At 42.1% G+C, this 19,304-nt stretch overlaps 1 protein-coding gene across 1 annotated transcript in view; it reads right to left on the bottom strand.

Annotated features, from left to right (window-relative positions):
- Positions 1-1,309: 1,309 nt before the first annotated feature.
- The window catches only part of LOC307258195 (phospholipid-transporting ATPase IH-like), a gene marked incomplete at both ends in the record, with an annotated part of 30,811 nt that continues 12,816 nt past the window's right edge, over positions 1,310-19,304 (bottom strand). The window contains 25 exons of the mRNA XM_080037646.1: positions 1,310-1,582; positions 4,990-5,155; positions 5,269-5,372; positions 5,624-5,689; positions 6,889-6,912; positions 7,387-7,522; positions 7,651-7,778; positions 8,399-8,458; positions 8,859-9,004; positions 9,950-10,052; positions 10,153-10,330; positions 10,785-11,018; positions 11,490-11,671; positions 12,139-12,242; positions 12,408-12,481; positions 13,417-13,488; positions 14,105-14,271; positions 14,942-15,115; positions 15,317-15,514; positions 16,168-16,318; positions 16,410-16,491; positions 16,588-16,652; positions 16,803-16,853; positions 16,980-17,083; positions 18,303-18,431. Of these exons, the coding sequence (XP_079893772.1) occupies positions 1,310-1,582; positions 4,990-5,155; positions 5,269-5,372; positions 5,624-5,689; positions 6,889-6,912; positions 7,387-7,522; positions 7,651-7,778; positions 8,399-8,458; positions 8,859-9,004; positions 9,950-10,052; positions 10,153-10,330; positions 10,785-11,018; positions 11,490-11,671; positions 12,139-12,242; positions 12,408-12,481; positions 13,417-13,488; positions 14,105-14,271; positions 14,942-15,115; positions 15,317-15,514; positions 16,168-16,318; positions 16,410-16,491; positions 16,588-16,652; positions 16,803-16,853; positions 16,980-17,083; positions 18,303-18,431 (3,171 nt within the window). The remainder of the gene's footprint in view (positions 1,583-4,989; positions 5,156-5,268; positions 5,373-5,623; positions 5,690-6,888; positions 6,913-7,386; positions 7,523-7,650; positions 7,779-8,398; positions 8,459-8,858; positions 9,005-9,949; positions 10,053-10,152; positions 10,331-10,784; positions 11,019-11,489; positions 11,672-12,138; positions 12,243-12,407; positions 12,482-13,416; positions 13,489-14,104; positions 14,272-14,941; positions 15,116-15,316; positions 15,515-16,167; positions 16,319-16,409; positions 16,492-16,587; positions 16,653-16,802; positions 16,854-16,979; positions 17,084-18,302; positions 18,432-19,304) is intronic.

Genomic DNA, 19,304 nt, shown 5'->3' with positions numbered 1-19,304 from the left:
AGAAGGAAAAGGTGTCAGGATATGCTTCATGATGAATGGTGTGTGTGTGGAACGAAGGAGGATAAAGGAAGAAGGGATAGAGACGAGCAGTTCAGCATGCAGCAGAGGGACCCGACATGCTACATACAGGCAGATAAGACCAGAACAGAAGGCCACACAATCGTGAGGGTAAAAGAAGAGCAATAACAGACACACTGTACCAGACATGTATGTCCCTGTGAACCTTTCTTGTCCACTCACAAACAATTGTTTCCATTGACCTAGAAATATAATTCACTGAATAAAATGGGCGTCTATGAATTAAGGCAGGGCGGCTAGAAAACTGCACATCCCTCTTCAGATTTTCCCCGTTTCTCCTCATTCAGCTGATGGGTGTGTGTGAGTGTAAGGCTTTGTAATACACCACTTCTGATTTTTGTTTTTCATAATTAGTATTTTTTTTATATATATAGCCTATATATTTTTTTTGACACCTTTCTCCTTTGGCTCCTTAGCCTCATGCTGTGTGGTTACCTGTAAGGCAAAGGTGTGTCACATACTGTACAAACATACAGTAACTGGCAAATTCATGCATACACTCGCGCACATGCATACGCATACGCAACACACACACACACACACACACACACACACACACACACACACACACACACACACACACACACACACACACACACACACACACACACACACACACACACACACACACACACACACACACACACACACACACACACACACACACACACACACACACACACACACACACACAAACACCTAAAGGGCTGAGCTTGACCAGCTGCCCCTTACTTGGCCGGACCACATATATACATATTACATATAAAATGTTTTTCGACAAACATTCACAAAGAAGGAAATAAAAAATAAAAAATGAAGGGAAAGGAACACAGAAAGGCCAACAGTTGACATATTGACACAGGACAGTTCCATATGGTTCCCACTTTATGTTCTTAGACTTTTTCAAGTAAGAGTAAGAGGAACTTCGATGAAAGTGAGAGATTAAAATTAAACAAATTCTTTTTTTTTACCGAAGTATGAAGATGAGGCATCAGGGCTGAGATATTCAAAAAGGGTTTGTCCACTCAGGCGAAAGCCCAGAAAATGCACATGGTGAACTCAGCATGGAGGTTGATGTGTGGGTGTGTGAACTGTGAACACTTTTTGTTTTGTTATTTGCTTAATCGACAGTTGAGATTCAGATCTCGGCCGCACCTTGTGGGGATGTACTTTCTGTTTTTTGACCCACAACATACCTAATAGTTCCAGTCAGAGTCCATTCTTTGTGGTTTCACACGGAGGTCTCCGGCCCTGGAGCGTAGTAGGCGAATCCCGCCCCAGAGAGACGGAGCATGTAGGGGCTGAGAGAGCGCAGGTCTGCCCCTCCCCCCTCGGTTAAATGGGCCAGTAGTTTGTGGGGAAGGGGGTCGGGCCTGCAGACAGACAGCATGTCCACGGTGCCCAGGTGGAGGTGAGAGGAGTCCGGGCTGGTGCCTTTATAGGAGTGGTGGGAGGACATTGGAGTCTGCTCTGTGATGCCACCATGCAACAGCTTCTCCACATCCTATGGAGAGATAAAAGGATGCATGGTCACGAGAATATCCAAAAAGACAGAAGTGGGAGAAGAAATTTAAATAATTGCACCATGCAGATCAAATCACAGTAGTTGTTCATGCAAACCGATTAAAAGAAGGCTGGATGCATATAGGATCGAACAGCAGGGTTATATTCAGAAGGCTCATAAGGTTTGGATTATATAGATATCAAGATGTGTAGTTGTAACGATTAATTACAGCATGCCATGGAAAGAGAAAAACATCCTTGTATGATTAGCATGCTCATGAAATGAATGACAAAATTTTGCTATTCCATCTTCCAACACCAGGTGTCATCAGTTTTCCTGGTACAAGATGACACTTTTTGTAGCTACACGGTACATGGTTTGTCAAGAGTTTTTTAGATCAGTTTTTGCTGTGACATCCATAATGGATTAGGTAACCATCTTGTGATCTTAATTAAGCCTAATTAAATATTACCTCAAACATCAACTTAATGTTCATAAAATCTGTGTGAACCTCTAAAAACTGACGGTCTTTTCACATTTCCAAACTTAACCTCCGCTGACCTAGAAGATACCATACCGTTTGAGCCCCTCAACCTTACTCTTGCATCCGTCTTAGGCTACAGTCCACAACCAAAGAGGAGTCACATCAAAACCTGCTACTTGTTAATTACCCCTAATTAAAAAAGAGGATAAGATTTATCTCATTTGGCTGCTACCCCAGATCAAGTTAATTCCCGTTCCCACATGCAGCGAAAAGCACAGCACGCGTTTGGAAAACAGCCCTGCAGAGTTAATCGGAGATTGTGATTCCTGAAAGTACGGTTTGGCCGATTGGACATTTCTTGTGTATTTAGGATGCAGTTGAATACGCCCATCCTACACAGAGGACGACAGCAAGCCCCATGCAGTGCAGAGCAGCGGGAAGCAACATGGCAGCAGCGTTAAGAACCCCAGACTCCCCGCAGTCAACGCCCCCTGTGTTGCTGTTACCATGGCGACCCTAGCCCCAACTCAGGGAGGGGGGCAGGGGGGGTTGTATTCTAGGGTTTGCTGCGTGGGGTGCTGTGGCTGTGTGACATAGTGGAGTCATAAGTCCTAGTAGCTTTATCTCCACTGCCTTCCTCACAGGTCCTATGGGGGTTGAGCGGGTCCCTCTCATCGCTTCCCCCTCCACAAGCAAAGCCAGAGGCCACACGGCGCTCAGGGGTCCCCACTGCTGCCCTTACCTTCTGTGGATGACGTTAAAAAGGAAAGGAGATGATAATGGTTTCTCGGTTGCCAGTTCATCAGGTTACACCAAGCTAAATCAAGGGCAGTTCAATACAACAGCTTTGCAATAAATCTTACTTTCATGGAGGGCTATGTTAATTTTTTTTTTTACTTTTAAAGTGGTGTTGTCATGTGTGATCATTTTGGAGGCTGTCACTTGGCATTGTTGTAATTGCACTGCATTATACAGGGAGGCGTTTCTGTTATTTAGCCTGACTTAATGGGGTGGAAGAAATAATTAGGAACACCTGTCAGTATAAAGCAATACAAATAAACAGCACCCAATTATGCAGCCTCCAAAATTATCATTAAGGTTAATCAAAATAATTCGAAATTGTTTAAAAAAACACCCCATAACTTGGATGAAGGTAATATTTTGCATTGTATATTTGTGTACTGGACTGCATTCACGATAGCTAGATATCCCTTATCAACTGGGTGTATATACACAATGTTTCTACATTAAGTTGAAGCTGACAAGATTCACACCTTACACCTGAAATTGAGCTCCAAATTAGTTTTGATCTGATTTTTATTCAAATTTCACATATGCTATAAAACTGGGATTAGTGCCACTATTTTCCCCCTTACCATGGATATGAACTTCAGGATATAGTCTGTTAACCCTAAAGAGAAACTGTGTCCCTTCCAACACATACCATAATTAAGTAAAAGGTACATGCCATGGTCACAACATGAAACAAAAATATTAAAGAACATGGTAGCCATGCAATTACTTCTAAAACAATATAAACCTGAACACAAAACACAGGAAATATTTATAATGGGAAAGTTGACTTCACAAATTATTAGAAAAAGAAAAACTATAAAATTTGAACCTGGCTTGCAAACCAAACACTGTGTCAGTATTGTGATTAGCTTGTGGTTAGTTTTACACTTAGTGAGGTGTTGAGGCGGTGATGAGTAGTTTACACTGGGACATGCCACCATGCATAACAGAGACGGGGGCTTAAAAACAGAGAGAGAGTCACCTCCTCTTCCTGCTCCTCTCTCTGGGCCAATCAGAAACTCAATCTGCTGGACGACTGAGAAAGCATGAAGATGGTGGAGGGCTCCACAGTAAGGCACGGGCGGGTGGACTGCAGTCACCCCCCCCCGAAAGAACGAGCGAGTGCAGAGGGCAGAGGCACAGGCACACAGGAGCAGTGTGTGGTGGGGGGAACAGGACAAGAGAAATGAAGAGAAAAAAGAAGAAAAAAAGGAGGTGAATGAAAGGAACAGGGGAAAGGAGAAAAGTGAGAATTGTGATGATGGTGGTCCATTAGGGTGCAGAGAGAATGGAGAGAAAAAAAGAGAAAGAAAGGGCAAAGCAGGAAGAAAATATGTCAGACCTTTCATTATTTTTTACATTCATGGTGAAATTTGCTTGGCGGGGAAAGGTGAGGCTAAGCCACAGGGAACAGGGAGTCATTCTAAATCACGCTGTTGCTCAAAGCTATTAGGGATCCTAATGGGTTTTCCTGGATGATTAATAGAGTGGAATAGATTTGCAGCTTACTCATTTGGTTTTATTACAGTCAAAGTATCAGTTAGGATTTGAGTGAATTCTGTATACCAGGTCCTTTTAGTTTATGAACTAAAATGCGCTGTATTGTAAAAAAACATTTTACATTTTCTTAAACATGGAAAAAGCATTAATGAGTCATTAAGGTTAATTGTTTTAGCATAGCATTAAGTTAAAGCCCCTGCAAATCCAAATCCACAAAATCCACTTACTAGGTCATTTGGGGAGTTAGTTGCATGATAGCAAGCGTCTGAAAATAGTTAAGCATATTTATCAATTCAAGTGAAAGATATTGTCATTTAAGTTTGATAAACTTTAAGAAATTCGGGTTTAGATGAGGCAAGCTATTCTCCGGTTCTTATTACACAATAAGTATTTTCTTTAGAAAACAAAGACGGTTGCCATGGAGACCGTATGACACGGCCTTACCCACACAGTCCTGTCAAAATGGTCTAGACAGTAAAAACATATTTTTTTCTAAAACTAAGTTTTATACTATTAAAGAGGCTTTAAGGCCATCAGAGGTAGCTACATGAAATAATCGGAAGCCTAACTCTGGAACATAATGACTGAAAAAGCTTCGGTTACTGTGGAGTTGGTGACGAGTTGGTACCTGTGCGCGTTCGGTGGCCGTGGGACATATTGTCCTGCAGAGGACCTTCTTGATGACATCAGGCAGCAAGCTGACAGTAATGAGCAGGATGATGCTGAGCCAGGCCGGACCACTGGACAGCATCTGCATGAAGACATAGTACATCCTCTGGTAGTTCAGGAAGGGCCTACACGGCGACAGACAGGGCAGAAAAAAGGGTCAGTTTTCTAGAAATATCCCAATCAAAATAAAAGTTATAGATACTGGGGAAAAAAAGAAGAGAAAAATAGCATTGTATACCAAATGATGCCTCCCCAGAGGAGAGAGAATATAACGTAGAAAAGTAGCGACCCCCAGATGACAAAGTGATTGATCCAGGTCCAGTGGTGTGTGTCCAAGGCAAGCTGAAACACACAGAATATACAACACCCGACCAATCAATGAAGTCAGTGACTTTGCCTCGAGGGGCTTACTGCTGTGCAAACTGAGTGGACAGTGCAGTCCATCATTTATGTAACACGCTAGTTAACGTGTGCGCCGTGAGCTTATCCACGCAAAACAACCGGGCATACGTGCACGGGTTAATGAACTCATTCCAACAGGAGGGATTTTTGCAATACAGTAGATATGTGTGGTTCTTTTTTTGCTTACACACCTTGAATGTAACGGTGAACACCAGCACAGTAAAGACGAGAGTCCCGAAGGTCCAGTTCCCAAACATCTTCAAGAAAGGGGGAAAGAGAGGCGAGTTATGGCCCCATCAATCACACAGCCTTATCGCCCAGCGTCCATCGATTAGTGAACATCCCTGGGTTTTACAGTGCTTATGCCAGCACAAAAAAGGAACAAACAGAAGTCTTCACATCACATCTAATGTGGTGAGAGGTGATCTGTTTTGAACTTTCTCAGATTTGGAGCCAATAGACTGACAATAATTTCCTCTTCACCTCTACGGATGGATATTTCTCTACCTACTGAAATCCTAGAAAGGCTTAAGCAGACATTGGGAGTGAACATATGGAATGAGAGTTGAGGGGGAGAGAATGAAAGAGGGAGAGAGAGCAGAGATCAAAACTAAGAAACTGTGGAATTTATGTAATAATAACCGGCAGCTGGTTGTCATCACCAGTGCGCCTAGCTTTACAGGAATCCCTTCAAGCATTAATCCTCTCCTTTGTGGATAAGAGAAATATAATATTAATAAAACTGCTTGTTTGTTTGTTTGCTACCTGTATACAAAGAGTACAGGGTGAAAACAGTCTTGCCATCCCTCGGATATAAATCATAAACCAAACCCTCCCAAGGAAGCGCTACCACATAGACATGGACATACAAATAAGACACACACAAATGCACAGACAGAATTACACACGTTGGATCTTAATTTACAGCACACACACACACACACACACACACACACACACACACACACACACACACACACACACACACACACACACACACACACACACACACACACACACACACACACACACACACACACACACACACACACACACACACACACACACACACACACACACACACACACACACACACACACACACACACACACACACACACACACACACACACACTAGCATTACTCTATTCACTACCAAGACGAAACACAAGGATAATGTGGGGGAGCGTCTAAGGTTTTCTACTATGTCAGAGTGGAGTTGTTAGGATCAGGTACTGTGCGGGATTCGGGGCTTTACAGAGATTAGGGGGGAATAATGGAGCGCTAGAAAAAACTACACATTCAAAAATGAAAGTGCATGGATGACGTGAGGCGAGGAGAAGGATGAAACCGGATGAAACGGTTAAAACGGGAAAAAAGGCTTTAAATGGTTAGGACAAGAACCTAAAAAAGTGTGAAAGACAGAGAGAGCTGACAGGGAGGGAGACAGGGCTTACCATCTGTGTGTTGGTGGTCATAAGCTGAGGAGGAAGAAGAAGAAGAATAAAGAGAAGAAAAAGAAAGAAAAGGAGCAAAATAAAGAGAGAGGAAGCAGAGGAGAAGGAGGGGGAAGAGAAGAGAACCAGGACAAAATGAATTTCAGGATGTTTCAACTTAAAATACAGGACCAAAGGCAATCAAAAAACATTTGACGTGATTACAAAAGTAACAATACAGAGAAAGATGCTATTGCGTTGTCGATATGAATGGAGATCCAATGTTGCTGACCTACAGGGGGCGCCCCGAGACACAGAGCCATGGTAACAACAAACGTAACAGCGACATCCTCCTGTAACACTCAACTCCACTTTCATGAAAATCCAATGGAGATGGATGAGTGGTCGTATCGAAAGCAATACACTTTGTCCTCTTTTTATTGTACCTAAATAAACCTTCAAAAAACACCCCACAAGGTGCTGAAAAAGGTTTGAAATAGTCTGATGACCGAGGCTTACCTGGCCATTGCTGGTGAAGGTGGTGTTGTCAAAGAGGAAGTAGGCACCGAAGAAGAAGATAACTGCATCATATACACCTAGGCACGTCCAATATAAGAAGACAGGCCAGCGGAGGAGGGAGTTCTTTGCAATGTCCCTGGGAAAGGACGGACAGAAAAAAAGACAGTTGAGAAAGAAAAAGCATGATACTTGTAACGTATCATAAAAAGAGTTATGGAAACAAAAGAACCGCTACAGTATTGTTTCCTTCCCTGGTCCCTGTACCTGTACAAGGAGGGATCCCTCTTGAGTGTCTCCATGGTGAGGTGCTTCTCCACCAGGCTGTAGAGGAGGATGGGGAGCGAGGTGAAGCTGATGTTGTACAACGTCAAAAAAGCGGTGTCGTACAGAGGCTGCAGAAACACAAAGCAGGTCGCATCAGACAGAGCAGGCCATCTTCAAAAATATAAAGTCACATCAACTGATCTTTCTGGAGCCACTTAGGAACAAGTTGTCATCTTACAAAGTTGTTATCATGAATGAATAACTGCCTTATTACAAATATAGCAGACAAAAGGCAATGTGAGCTTTCATTTAGAATCCTGGTTCTGGCTATTTGACAATTGTAATGTCCAATATTCAGTCTCCTTTTAGCTCTGTTTTGGTCCCGACAACTCCTGAGGAAATAAAAGATAGTCCTTCAGCTGCTATTGTACATGTTCTGACCAGAAAGTTGCAAAATGTGTCTGTCAGTCTTTGTGTTATGGGCAGGTACCATGAAGTGGGTTTGTTAGAGCTGTCTGCACCAGCTGGAAACACGGTTAATGAAAATGCGGCCGTGAAATCAATACCAGAGGCAAGGGGAAACGGATAGTAGGGTGACAGATCTCTGTGGGTTTGTGATAACGAGAGGCATCTTTCCCATTAAACATTTGATTTTATTAATTTTTTAATATTTACTTTATTTAATATTGTAGTTGTTAACTGAATAACACTGTGTGGGTATACAAAGTGCACAGTATAAAGTACTTACCTGCTGGGAGAACCCACAGAAGAACTGATACAGGAACTGAGGGAAGATGAAACATACATTCTGGAAAGATTTAAGAGAAAAAAATAGAATTTGTGATTAGCTTATGACAAGCACATGTAGAGAGATTTGAAGAATCTAAAAATGCTACAATCTCCACATTCCTGTGTATGCAGAGATTGTGTGCTTAAAGCCCACTGAGTGGGCCGCAAAGAGCTGGCCTGCCAAACCGGAAAAAATGAATCAGTTGGCAGGGCACTGCTAGCTGTAGAAGCCGCCCACACTGATCATCATAGCCATGAATCCAGGAAATAAATGTTGCACCAGGGAATCATGAATTCGCTAATCTGTCGGAGTAGCTTCAAAATCTGCTTCTTTGTAACTCAGTGTTTCACTGGGAATTACAATAAAGTGATTAAAATGTGTGAGCCAGTGGAGTACACAAAGCATTCATCTCTTGTACCTTGTAAAAGAAGTACTGAACAAGTTCAGCTATTCGGATGTAATAGTAGTGGCCATGGACAAGGAGCATCTTCTTCAGGTGTTTGAACTTGGGGATGGCATAGTCACTGTTCCTTGCTGCCTGTCGGCCTTCTTTACCCATGATGCCTTGAGGAAAAAGAGGTGGATCACATATCATTTGATCAGGAGTGAGTGTAACATGAGGAGGTGGTGTTTATCTATCCAGACTAGAGCTTATAACGGCTTATAACAAATATACTACAGCGCTATATATGCTAGCAGATGTGCAAAAAGGAAATCTAGTGCAAACATGTTGTATTAGCTGGATTTGTAGCTATATCGTATGTGACCATTTTTAAATTCATTTTTATGTATTGTTTTTTAATTGTTTATGTATTAATAATATTTACTTAATTTAAAAAAAAAATTCTGTTTACAATGTACTGTTATACTGGTGTAGTGGTTAGAGCGTCCCCATAGGCTCAGCCCTCGCAGCAGACCCTTGTTCGAATCCGACCTGGGTCAGTTCTATGCATGTCTTCCCCTCTCTGCCTAATTTCGACTCTGTCTCTCCAAACTGTCTAATAAAAATGCCCCAAAGAATAATCTTAAAAATAAAAAATAAAAAATAAAAAATAAAATGTAATGTCATATGTACTGCTACTATGATTATCATTATTATTTATTTAACTTTTATTTATCCTCGAGAGACCAATTGAGGGGTGACCCTCTTTTACAATGACGTCGAGATCAAACAAATTCAAAGGAAAAACAACAATACATAAACAATATTCAATGCAAATACATCAAATACACAACAACAGGTGAAGAGAAAAACTATTGAAACATTTACATAGTGGTGAAGAGTGGCAGCAATTACAATATAGCCTAATTAAAACAGTTAAAGGTTCACTGAAAAATGTTAAAACCTCCTTCAAAAAATTAAAAAATTATATTTGGCCCAATACATCTTTATGAGATAAGTTCTTCTCTGAAATATAAATATCAGTAAAGGCAGTTTAAGTATCAACTCAGGCTCTAATTGAACCAGATGATCTCTTATATAATAATTTATGGGGGAAATGAACTCACCAATGCCCACGTGGGCTTCCAAGATCATGCTGACATCGTTGGCTCCATCCCCGATGGCGAGGGTTATGGGCTTTTCCTTTGAAGCTTTAATTAGCTTCACAATCTGCAGAAACAAAAATATAGAGTTTTAGTCTCTGCCACTGTTTATTCATTGAGGAATGTGCCTGGAGTCTGTTTTATAAAGTTAAGTGCAGTTCTCTCGCCTGTGCTTTCTGCAGTGGCGCCATGCGACAGCAGAGCACAGCGCTACAGTTGCGACAGATCTCTAGAAAGATCTCTTTGTAGTTTCCAGAGCCAGCATCCTCCTGTTTGCGCTTCAGCAGTGCAGACAGAGTGACCCCGTCGATGATCAGGCCAAAATCCAGGCAGTCCACTGACAACCTGGAAAACAAAATATCACAGACCAATCAACAGGGAGTTTTTTCACACAAGCAATTAGAATCAAGTCTGCACTTCTTGATATTCAGCTGATTAAGCCAAAGCTTAAATGCAAATATAGTTTGTGATTAGGTGATGTATGGATCTGTGTTTACACTACAGAGCTGTCAACATCAGTCGTATAATCAATGAGTCGATTGAGAGCAACTTCATTTGCATTCATTTTCAAGGAACAATGCCAAATATGTGTTTGTTTGGGTGCTTTGTCTTGCCTTACATTTGAGTAGATTACATTATTAAAAAATGGAAGAAAAAAGTTGACCAGTGAGGATTTTCCATTGGACTCTTAGGAATTTTGTTGGACATTTGTATGAAAACCAAATGATTAATTCATTTAGCAACCGTCTAATAATCAAAATGGTTGTTACTTGCGGCCCTTATATAGCGATGCTCATACCCAGATATAGAGCGTTGTCTGAGAACAGTCCTGTTGAGTTCAAAGAGAACGTCATGCAGACTCTGCTCCTCTGTGCGTTTCTTGGTCAGCTCCAGGATCTGCGTGCTGCGGCGGAACAGCTTGCTGGCGTAGCAGGTAGCCGCCGCCGTCTCCATCTTGTCCCCCGTCAGGACCCAGACTTTCATGCCGGCTTTGTGCAGTGACTCAATGGTGTCTGCGGCTTTCTCCTGGAGCCTGCAGCATCGATAAGTCAATGAGTGTTTCAGCTTCCCCGCCGGGAGGGTAAAAGCATCCGTCAAAAAAAACTTCAATCAATTACCAACGGGTGATAACTTATCAATGCACGGCCACCCCCCTGTCCCTGCCCATCACCAGTTTATCTACTAGGAATACAGACTGACAGGCAGGCAGCAGATCAATCAGTTAGCGGAAAAAAAACCTTTGCACGTCAATAACGGATTTTTACAAAACATCAGATATTTTTGAAAGAGTAGTAGTATAAAATGGGAAAAGGAAATAAATCACACACAGTTGTATTAGTGGTAGTAAGTCAGAACTCAGACTGACTCTTTTGTGCCCTCATGAGTCATTGCAATACTTCATGACTCATTAATCTTCCCTTCAGTCTCCTGCTACTGCTGCACTGTTTTTAAACCTTTCCCTTCCCCTCTCTCTCTTTGTCTCTTTGTCTCCATGGCGACCTACCTGTCTTCCACAGCCGTTGCGCCCAAAAGCACAAAGTCCCTCTCTATGATGTCATAGGCCTGCGCCAGCCGCTGCTCCCTGTCCTGCAGGGCCAGCTTGGCTTCATTCAGGCGATGACACGCCTCCTCGTATTCGCACACAGAGAGCCTTCGATATGCCACACACAGAGTCCGCAGCCCCTCCTGTGTTACAGTGAAGATGACAGTGGGGGTTAGGGTGAGCTGGATATTATATGTCGCTATAGTAGATGCTTTTTTCTTACCAATTTTGAAAGGACAATACTAACCCTTTTAACAGACTATGTAGAACTGAGGGGAACTGAATTGGGTGATACTTATCAGTCATTGATCTGTTGGTCATTTTAAAAAATACTGATTTTTATATTAAGCTGCTGTTAGGAGACATTTACAGTATGTCTATCGATGTCTTTTATTTCAATGTTTGGCTAAATTCAAATCTTGGCCGGAGCATCTCAGTCATCAGGGGTCACTGACGCAGGTCTTTTACATGATAGAAGCTGGTGTGGATACATTATTGCCCATTAACTATGAAAAATATCACTAATGGATGTTTATGCCAAAACTGTCCGGATACAACTTATCATCAAACGTATTATGTATCCGTTCTGGTCAAGCTGTGCACTACTTACTATAGCATTCTGCTCCACACGGGCTTTCACCTGCTCCACCTTCCCAGACACCACACGGGGGAAAATGGACGAGTCGGCTCCTTTACAAAACAGCAGGTATTCTCCTGAGATCCAACAAACACGCACAAAAAACAACAAAAAACATGTCAAAACTAAACCGAAAGAAACGATCAAGTGTTGAATCATGTATTTAAAATATATATATATATATATATATATATTAACGTAGCATTAAAACTGTTAAGCTTCTGTTTATGAGCAAATCCCACCTGAGCTTGACTTGACGATGACGCTCATTCTCCTCCTGACAGAGTCAAAGTTCAGGACATGGAGCAGCTCAAACCTGAAGCAGAGACAATCTCAGCATGGATGGGGCTTTTTTTTGTTAACAAATGTAATGTCTGTTAAGATGTATATTAAGTCTTACTTAGTGGGGTTTTCCAAAGACAATTGAGACCTTTTTTTAACTATTCATAATCTACACTTTTCTTCATATTTCTGTCTGTTCTATAACTAACATCTGAAACAGAAAGCAATACACGTATTTCAGGGTATGATACATCTTTTGTCTGTTTGGAAACTAGTTACCCTTAAAGACACTTTCGTAATGCATCTGCAGTACAATCTATACTATAGGTTCTAAAGTAAGTCACTTGCATAAAGTGCCTCTTGCGGCGTCATCACATCCACCCAACTGACTGATTCCATTTTCTGTCTCTTGTTCTGATTTATGTAGCGGTAGTATTTCAAATGAAGTGAACCACAACACAGATAGAAAATCCCGTATATATTTTAAACAAGTCTGGTCGCTGTTGTGAAGGGCCATAAGATTCCCCAGATGGCAAAAAAAAAGCAAGTGTGCGAACCTTGTTTTTCCCCCATTCCCTCCAACCAGCTGTATGTACCCCCCCCCCTCTCCTGCTTCCTTAAAATAGCTCAGTATTGACATTTCGCTGCAGAAAGTGATGAAGAAAGAGGGTGGTCACACGAACACCTCCTATGGATCAAAACATTTCCCACAAAGGCCACTCTCTCTAATGGAATCTTGCTGCCTCTCTCATTCTTACGGATCAGTCGGAGCAATTTGATCTGATTGAGTTTCTAAAAAACAATTCTTGGCCCACTCTTTTGTGGATGTAGTTTCTTTTTTGTAACCTCTGTAGAACAAGAAAGACAGTCTGAGAGCCTGTTTTTCTCTCCAGGCAAGTCCACCACTTGAATTTAGTCCGTATTTTATCTCCTGTGGTGTAAACACAGTAGGCCCCTTGACAGACTAACCTTTCAATCTCATCATCTTTGTTGAGGATCTCCATGTAGTTGTCTCTCAGTCTCAGATAAGTGTAACCGAGCCTGGCGGGCGAGAGTGAGTGGAAAATGGGGAGAGAGGGAGCGATAGAGAGAGAAAAAAAGAGAGAGAGAGAGAGAGAGAGAGAGAGAGAGAGAGAGAGAGAGAAAGGATTCATTTAAGCCTGACAGTAGGTATCCGTATACACTATGCAGTATTACTCACTCACTATCACACCTCCGAAAGGCCAAAGGTGTACTGACGCACTTAGCGTAACCTGAGCACAGCTCACACATACTCGTACAACAGTACTTCATAAGCAATGCGTGAGAGCAACACCCAGGCACCCAGGGATTTAGCATGTTTGAGCCACGTGTCTAACAAAAATAGCACTGTGTTTAAAAAACAACATAAGCATCCATGTTGCCGTGTGTCATGTCGCTTGAAGTAACAGAGAGAAGATTGAATACCATCCGGGCAGTCCAGTTTTAAATCACTCCAGCAATGAGTTTTAAAGCTTATGTGATGCCAAAAACACTGCACAATGGTTTATAATAATACTCACAGTAGCACTAAAACTCAGAGCTTCTAGTATTTAAAATCCAATGTGCTACTGGAAGGCAGAGCCAACTCAACAAACAGAAACAAGGCCCCCATAGGACAGAGTGAGTGTGTGTGTACCTTTTCATTCCCTCCACCAGCGCCACCTCGTCCGGTGAGGAGGAGATGTAGAAGGAGGTGGGCCGGCCCTGGTGGATTCCCTTCTTGATGCCATCAACCGTCTCCTCTTCCTTCACCTGCACCGTGTGACAGAGACACAGCGCCCGGAAAAACAGATCCTCGTGTTCCTACAGACAACGCCTTACATTAGAATAATTTTTTATTTCTTTTTTTGACTGAATGCAAAGGTTAAATTAATTTTCGAAGTTGCATCATCAAAATGAAATACAAAAGTTCAGAACTTCTTATGAAGCAGACATTTAGTTTTTTCCAAAGCAATATTTTTTTTTACAACAGTTATCGTAAAGTTCCTTACAATTGTGAGGACATCTTTGAAACATCTTTGTATGCACATTTATTTACTGGCAGGGATTGGTGGCTACTGCTGCTCACACTGACTACACAATTTATTTTCTATTAAATCCAAACATATCACCGTTGCCAATGCCAGAAATGCGAGGCTCGTCACTTTTCTGTGTACCAGAGGACTTTCATACATTTCCATGTATGACACAGCAAACACAGGGAAAAAGGCTGCAATCGTACTGTGTTTAACAGAAAATGCCATTTAGTAAAACAGATTGCTTTTATCAAAAAGTCAGAAATTATTATTTTAGTAGTCCTCCTGTCTGACAACATTGCATGTTAATCTGCAAGTGTGGTAGTGTGGTTCACTGGTTTTCCAACCAAAGTACTTGTAGTATTTTCTTTACTCTTGTGTCTATTCAGTAGCAGAGTTAGAAGAACCAGGCTGGATTTAGAGGCTTGTTAACCTAATTGTCAAACACAAACACTTACTCTCCTGTATCCCCCAGGTGAAGAATCAATCATGTCTATGCTGGAGGCGGCACTGAGGATTTGGCCGTTGCAGATGGCATGTGGGATGTACACGTTCCCATCGACACAGCATTCAATAAACTCCATGTTGTTCTCAGTCAGAGTGCCTGTCTTATCAGTAAACACATACTCCACCTGGGAGGAGAGGGGAAGGTAAGTGGAAGGAGAGGTTAAGGGCAGGTCTGCAAATCGTTTAAATGCTGATCCTATATGCAAATGTGAGTGAGAGTGTGTGTGTGTGTGTGTGTGTGTGTGAGAGTGTGTGAGTGTGTGTGTGTGTGTGTGTGTGTGTGTGAGTGTGTGTGTGTGTGTGTGTGTGTGTGCGCGCTCACTTACCTGCCCCAGTTCTTCGTTCAGGTCGGAGGTGTTGACCTGAGCTCCCTCTCCCAGCTCGGCATCGAACATCTCCTCGTCCCAGGTGATGAAATATGAGCCCAAGAATTTCTGCATCTCCACCGTCACGTACATAGACACAGGGATGATGTAGTTAAATAAGACCATATAGGCCAGGAAGTCTGTGAATGCCCGGATCACCTGAAGTAGGGATGAAAGAAAAAGAGCTATTAAGCTTCATGAGAAACTAGGTACGCGGCTGGTTGTGAAAACTGTGACGTTAAAGCTGGACTCTGCGATTCTGGAGAACGCTTGTTTGGGGGGATGTAGCTCAGTGGGTAGGGTGGTTGACCCGCAACTGCAGGGTCGGTGGTTCGATCCCCCGTCTCCCCGCCACATGTCCAAGTGTCCCCGGACAAGACACTGCTATCGGTGTATGAATGTGTGCTCCAGTTGTAAGTCGCTTTCGATAAAAGCATCTGCTAAATGACATGTAATGTAATGTTTCAAAATCACTTTGTCAAAATCAGTGAATACCTCCTCACGATCTGCTACCCGTCTGTACTGTGTGTGCACTGAAAAAAAATCCAGTGTTATTACAAAGCCTAGCCTCTGTAAACTGGCATGTTGCTAGTTATGGTGGGCCCCCTTTGTTTACATACCCTTTGTTTACATACATAAGCCTTACAGAGCATAGGCTGTAAATTAACACCTGATTTTCTTTTCAGCACAGACAGAAAGGAGAGGTAGTGGATCTTGAGGAGATTATCACTGATTTTGACAAAAAAAGTTATTCTGACAACAAGCATTCTCCAGAATCCACCTTTAAAAAGGTAGAGAGTTGATGATCTTACCACATGACGCTGGCGCTCGTTCTCCGTCCTATGGTTGTACCAGGGCTCGTCTCGGTCCGGAGACCACTGCCAAGCGTATTTGAGAACAGTGTTGATCACCGCTTTACTGATCAAGATGCACAGATACACTATGAGGAAGGCATTCATCTTCCTGCAGAGAGACAAGAGAATACAAATCAGGGGTAAGGGGGGAAAAGGAAGTATAACAAATCCTCATAAAAAAACCATCAAGTTAATCATACTTTTCTACAGCGGAGCGCTTCTGAGATTTAGACTGGTAATTGAGCGCCATCTTGGTCTCCATGCCAGTGTAGACAGCAACAGCTGCGGGGAGAGAAAACACTAATCACATCAGCCCATTTCCTCTCACATGACAACATTAAACAGACGTTAAACAGATGGAATCCATATGAAACTAACCATAAATGTGTTGTGTGTTCTTGAGTGTCGCTCCCCTAAGGAGCAAGTTCTCAGCCCCAAGTGGTCTGCAAGAACACAACAGGCTGTTGTTAGTTCAGGGACATCGTTAAACATTTGATTGACTGAGAAAAAAAGACTTTGCATTGGTGTACCCAAACATTTTAAAATGTATATTTAAAAAAGTACATGTCTACAAATAGAAAGTACTCTCTCACCTTGCCACAGGCTCTTCGTTGTCCTTGTAAATATGGATGCGCCCCACATATCTGCATAGAAAAAAAAAATCACAGGAAAATTATTATCAAGAGAAGCAACAGAGTGAGATCTGCTTTGAAAAAGGTTGACGCTAATTCAAGCACATAGATGAATCAGTGAACGCGTGTCACACTCACTTGTAGAGGTCAGGCTGCGGTTGTTCACATTCAATAGTGGCATGTAGAGATTCCACCTCCTGCTCCGTTCTAAAGGCCATGGTATCTGGTACAGCATAATAGGTCTGAGATGGGAAAGGTGGAGGCAGGGGGAAGACGAAAGCAGAAGACAACGGATGAAAATGTCACCCAGAGCTACTAATGAGAGCGGTGTTCGTTTGACTCCTCGGCCCAGCTTCCAGCTGATTCACTAAATGACTGGGAGAGCCAAGGAGGCAAGGCTGTCACAGAATGATCCCAGGTCACATGTGGGGAGGGTGAGCATAGCAGTGGCATATGTGAGGAGTACTCTATGCTACGCTGTGGTACATCTATAGGTGTGTGTGTGTGTGTGTGTGTATGTGTGTGTATGTGTGTGTGTGTGTGTGTGTGTGAGTGTGAGTGTGTGTGTGTGTGTGTGCGCGCGCTCATCCATGCATATGGTCGGTTGAGTGGCATCAAAGAACATCAGAGAGGAAGTGAAAATGCTAAATGTGGTGCCTGACAGCGTGTCATCTATGGCATTATGCACTTTTGTGTCTGTGGTCATGTGGTAAATGATAGGTACATCATGTGGCTCTGAAATCTCTATCTATTTTGAACAACATTTACAAATATTTCACTGATTCTATCTTCTCAATCATAAGTATTAGCTTGTTTCTTCAGACATTTATGTTATGAAATAAAAACTAAATACCTCTAAGATTTCAACTGCTCAATACCTTTCACAATATATAACATTTTAAAGAACAAGAAAGCGATAAATCAAGAAAATAGTCAGCAGATTAGTAAATGATAAAATCAAATTAGTAAATTGCAGCCAAACATGAATGATCAAAAAAAGATTGGCTAATAAATATTTGACTTACTGTTTCAGATGTGTAAGCCTCTGTATTTACTGTGTGGAATATTATTGAAAAGCGGTTCAAAATCGGTAAGAAACAAAGCCAATTATAAAAGCCACATACCTATATTAAATGTGTTGAAGCTTTGAATGGATCAAGTAAGAACAAGCACACTGACTAAAATTGTCATCAATTTAAGAAATGTATATTAAGAAACACCGGCATACTCTGTATTGGACGGTATTAATCCATAACTGGACATTCAGTGTTAATGTTTGATGGAAGATAGGATTTGCATTTACTTTTTGACACTTCAAAAGGCCGGATTGAGCTTTTTAAAGACTTAACGAATGATACTGCTTTTCTTGTTTGTATGTTTTTGTAAAAAAAATAAAATAAATAAACAAATAAACAAATAAATAAATAGATATATATCAAAATCTTGCACTGGTCCTGGCACCTTGTGACTAGACTCCCCGTCCAGGCTGGCGGTGGTGACGTAGCAGGTTCCATCATGGCGGCTGGAGGAGAGCAGGATGAGGTCACAGGGGAAAGTCTCGTCCTCCCTCACAACGACTATGTCCCCCACCTGACAGAGAGAGAGAGAGAGAGAGAGACAGACACTCCGTAAATGGCTTCCCCATCAATAATAGATGAGGAGTGTTTTGACGAAAGGTTCACGTAAACACGGAGCCTGACAGACAAAGAGACGGACCTGCGGGTAATCATCTGCTCATCCTTTACCATTCCTTTTTTTTTTTTTTTTTTTTTTAAGGATGAGGAGTTGCATAACGGATTATACGAGGCGGTGCGGCTTAAGCTCTGATAAATCCCATCTCCACGGTGACCATACACATGACACACGTGCTCTCTGATTTTGCATGATTAATATATTCATTATTATTCCTGCTCCCTATTCACACTTTAATCCTCTCCGTTTGATCTACCGCGGTGAGAAACCTTGGTACGGGAAAAACGCTGGAAGGCAGACGGAGAGAGAGAGGCGGAGAGAAGGACGGGGAATGGTGACAGAAAAAAGACAGGAGGAGAGTTTCTGAATGTCTATCTAGACCAATGAAATTCAGTAAAAACTACTGCCATGGTAACACACTGACCTTTCAGGCTTGGCAGCTGTATTGAAGCCTTATGCTATGATGACCCTCAACATTCCACTCAGTCTCTACGGACTCGACAGCAGCAGCAGAAAGATGTACCTGCACCCATTCTAAACCCTACCACACAATGGTGAAACAAGACTGAAATACGCCGTATCTATACATCTACATAGGAGGTGCTGAGGTAGAAACTTACATTATGCAGCCTGACACCTCTGTTCTCATTCACGCTGGGATGAGATCAGAATGATTTGTGCAGAGTAATATGTCGGCTCAGTGAATCTGGAGTCATGGTTTTTCACCCCTTCATCTGAGACCAGGAACAGGACTACTTAAAAAAACCTTTC

Source organism: Ammodytes marinus (assembly GCF_949987685.1).
Source record: "Ammodytes marinus genome assembly, chromosome: 12".
Lineage (NCBI taxonomy): Eukaryota > Metazoa > Chordata > Actinopteri > Uranoscopiformes > Ammodytidae > Ammodytes > Ammodytes marinus.
Note: the sequence above shows the minus strand (reverse complement) of the source record. Positions and strands in the feature narration are given on the sequence as shown.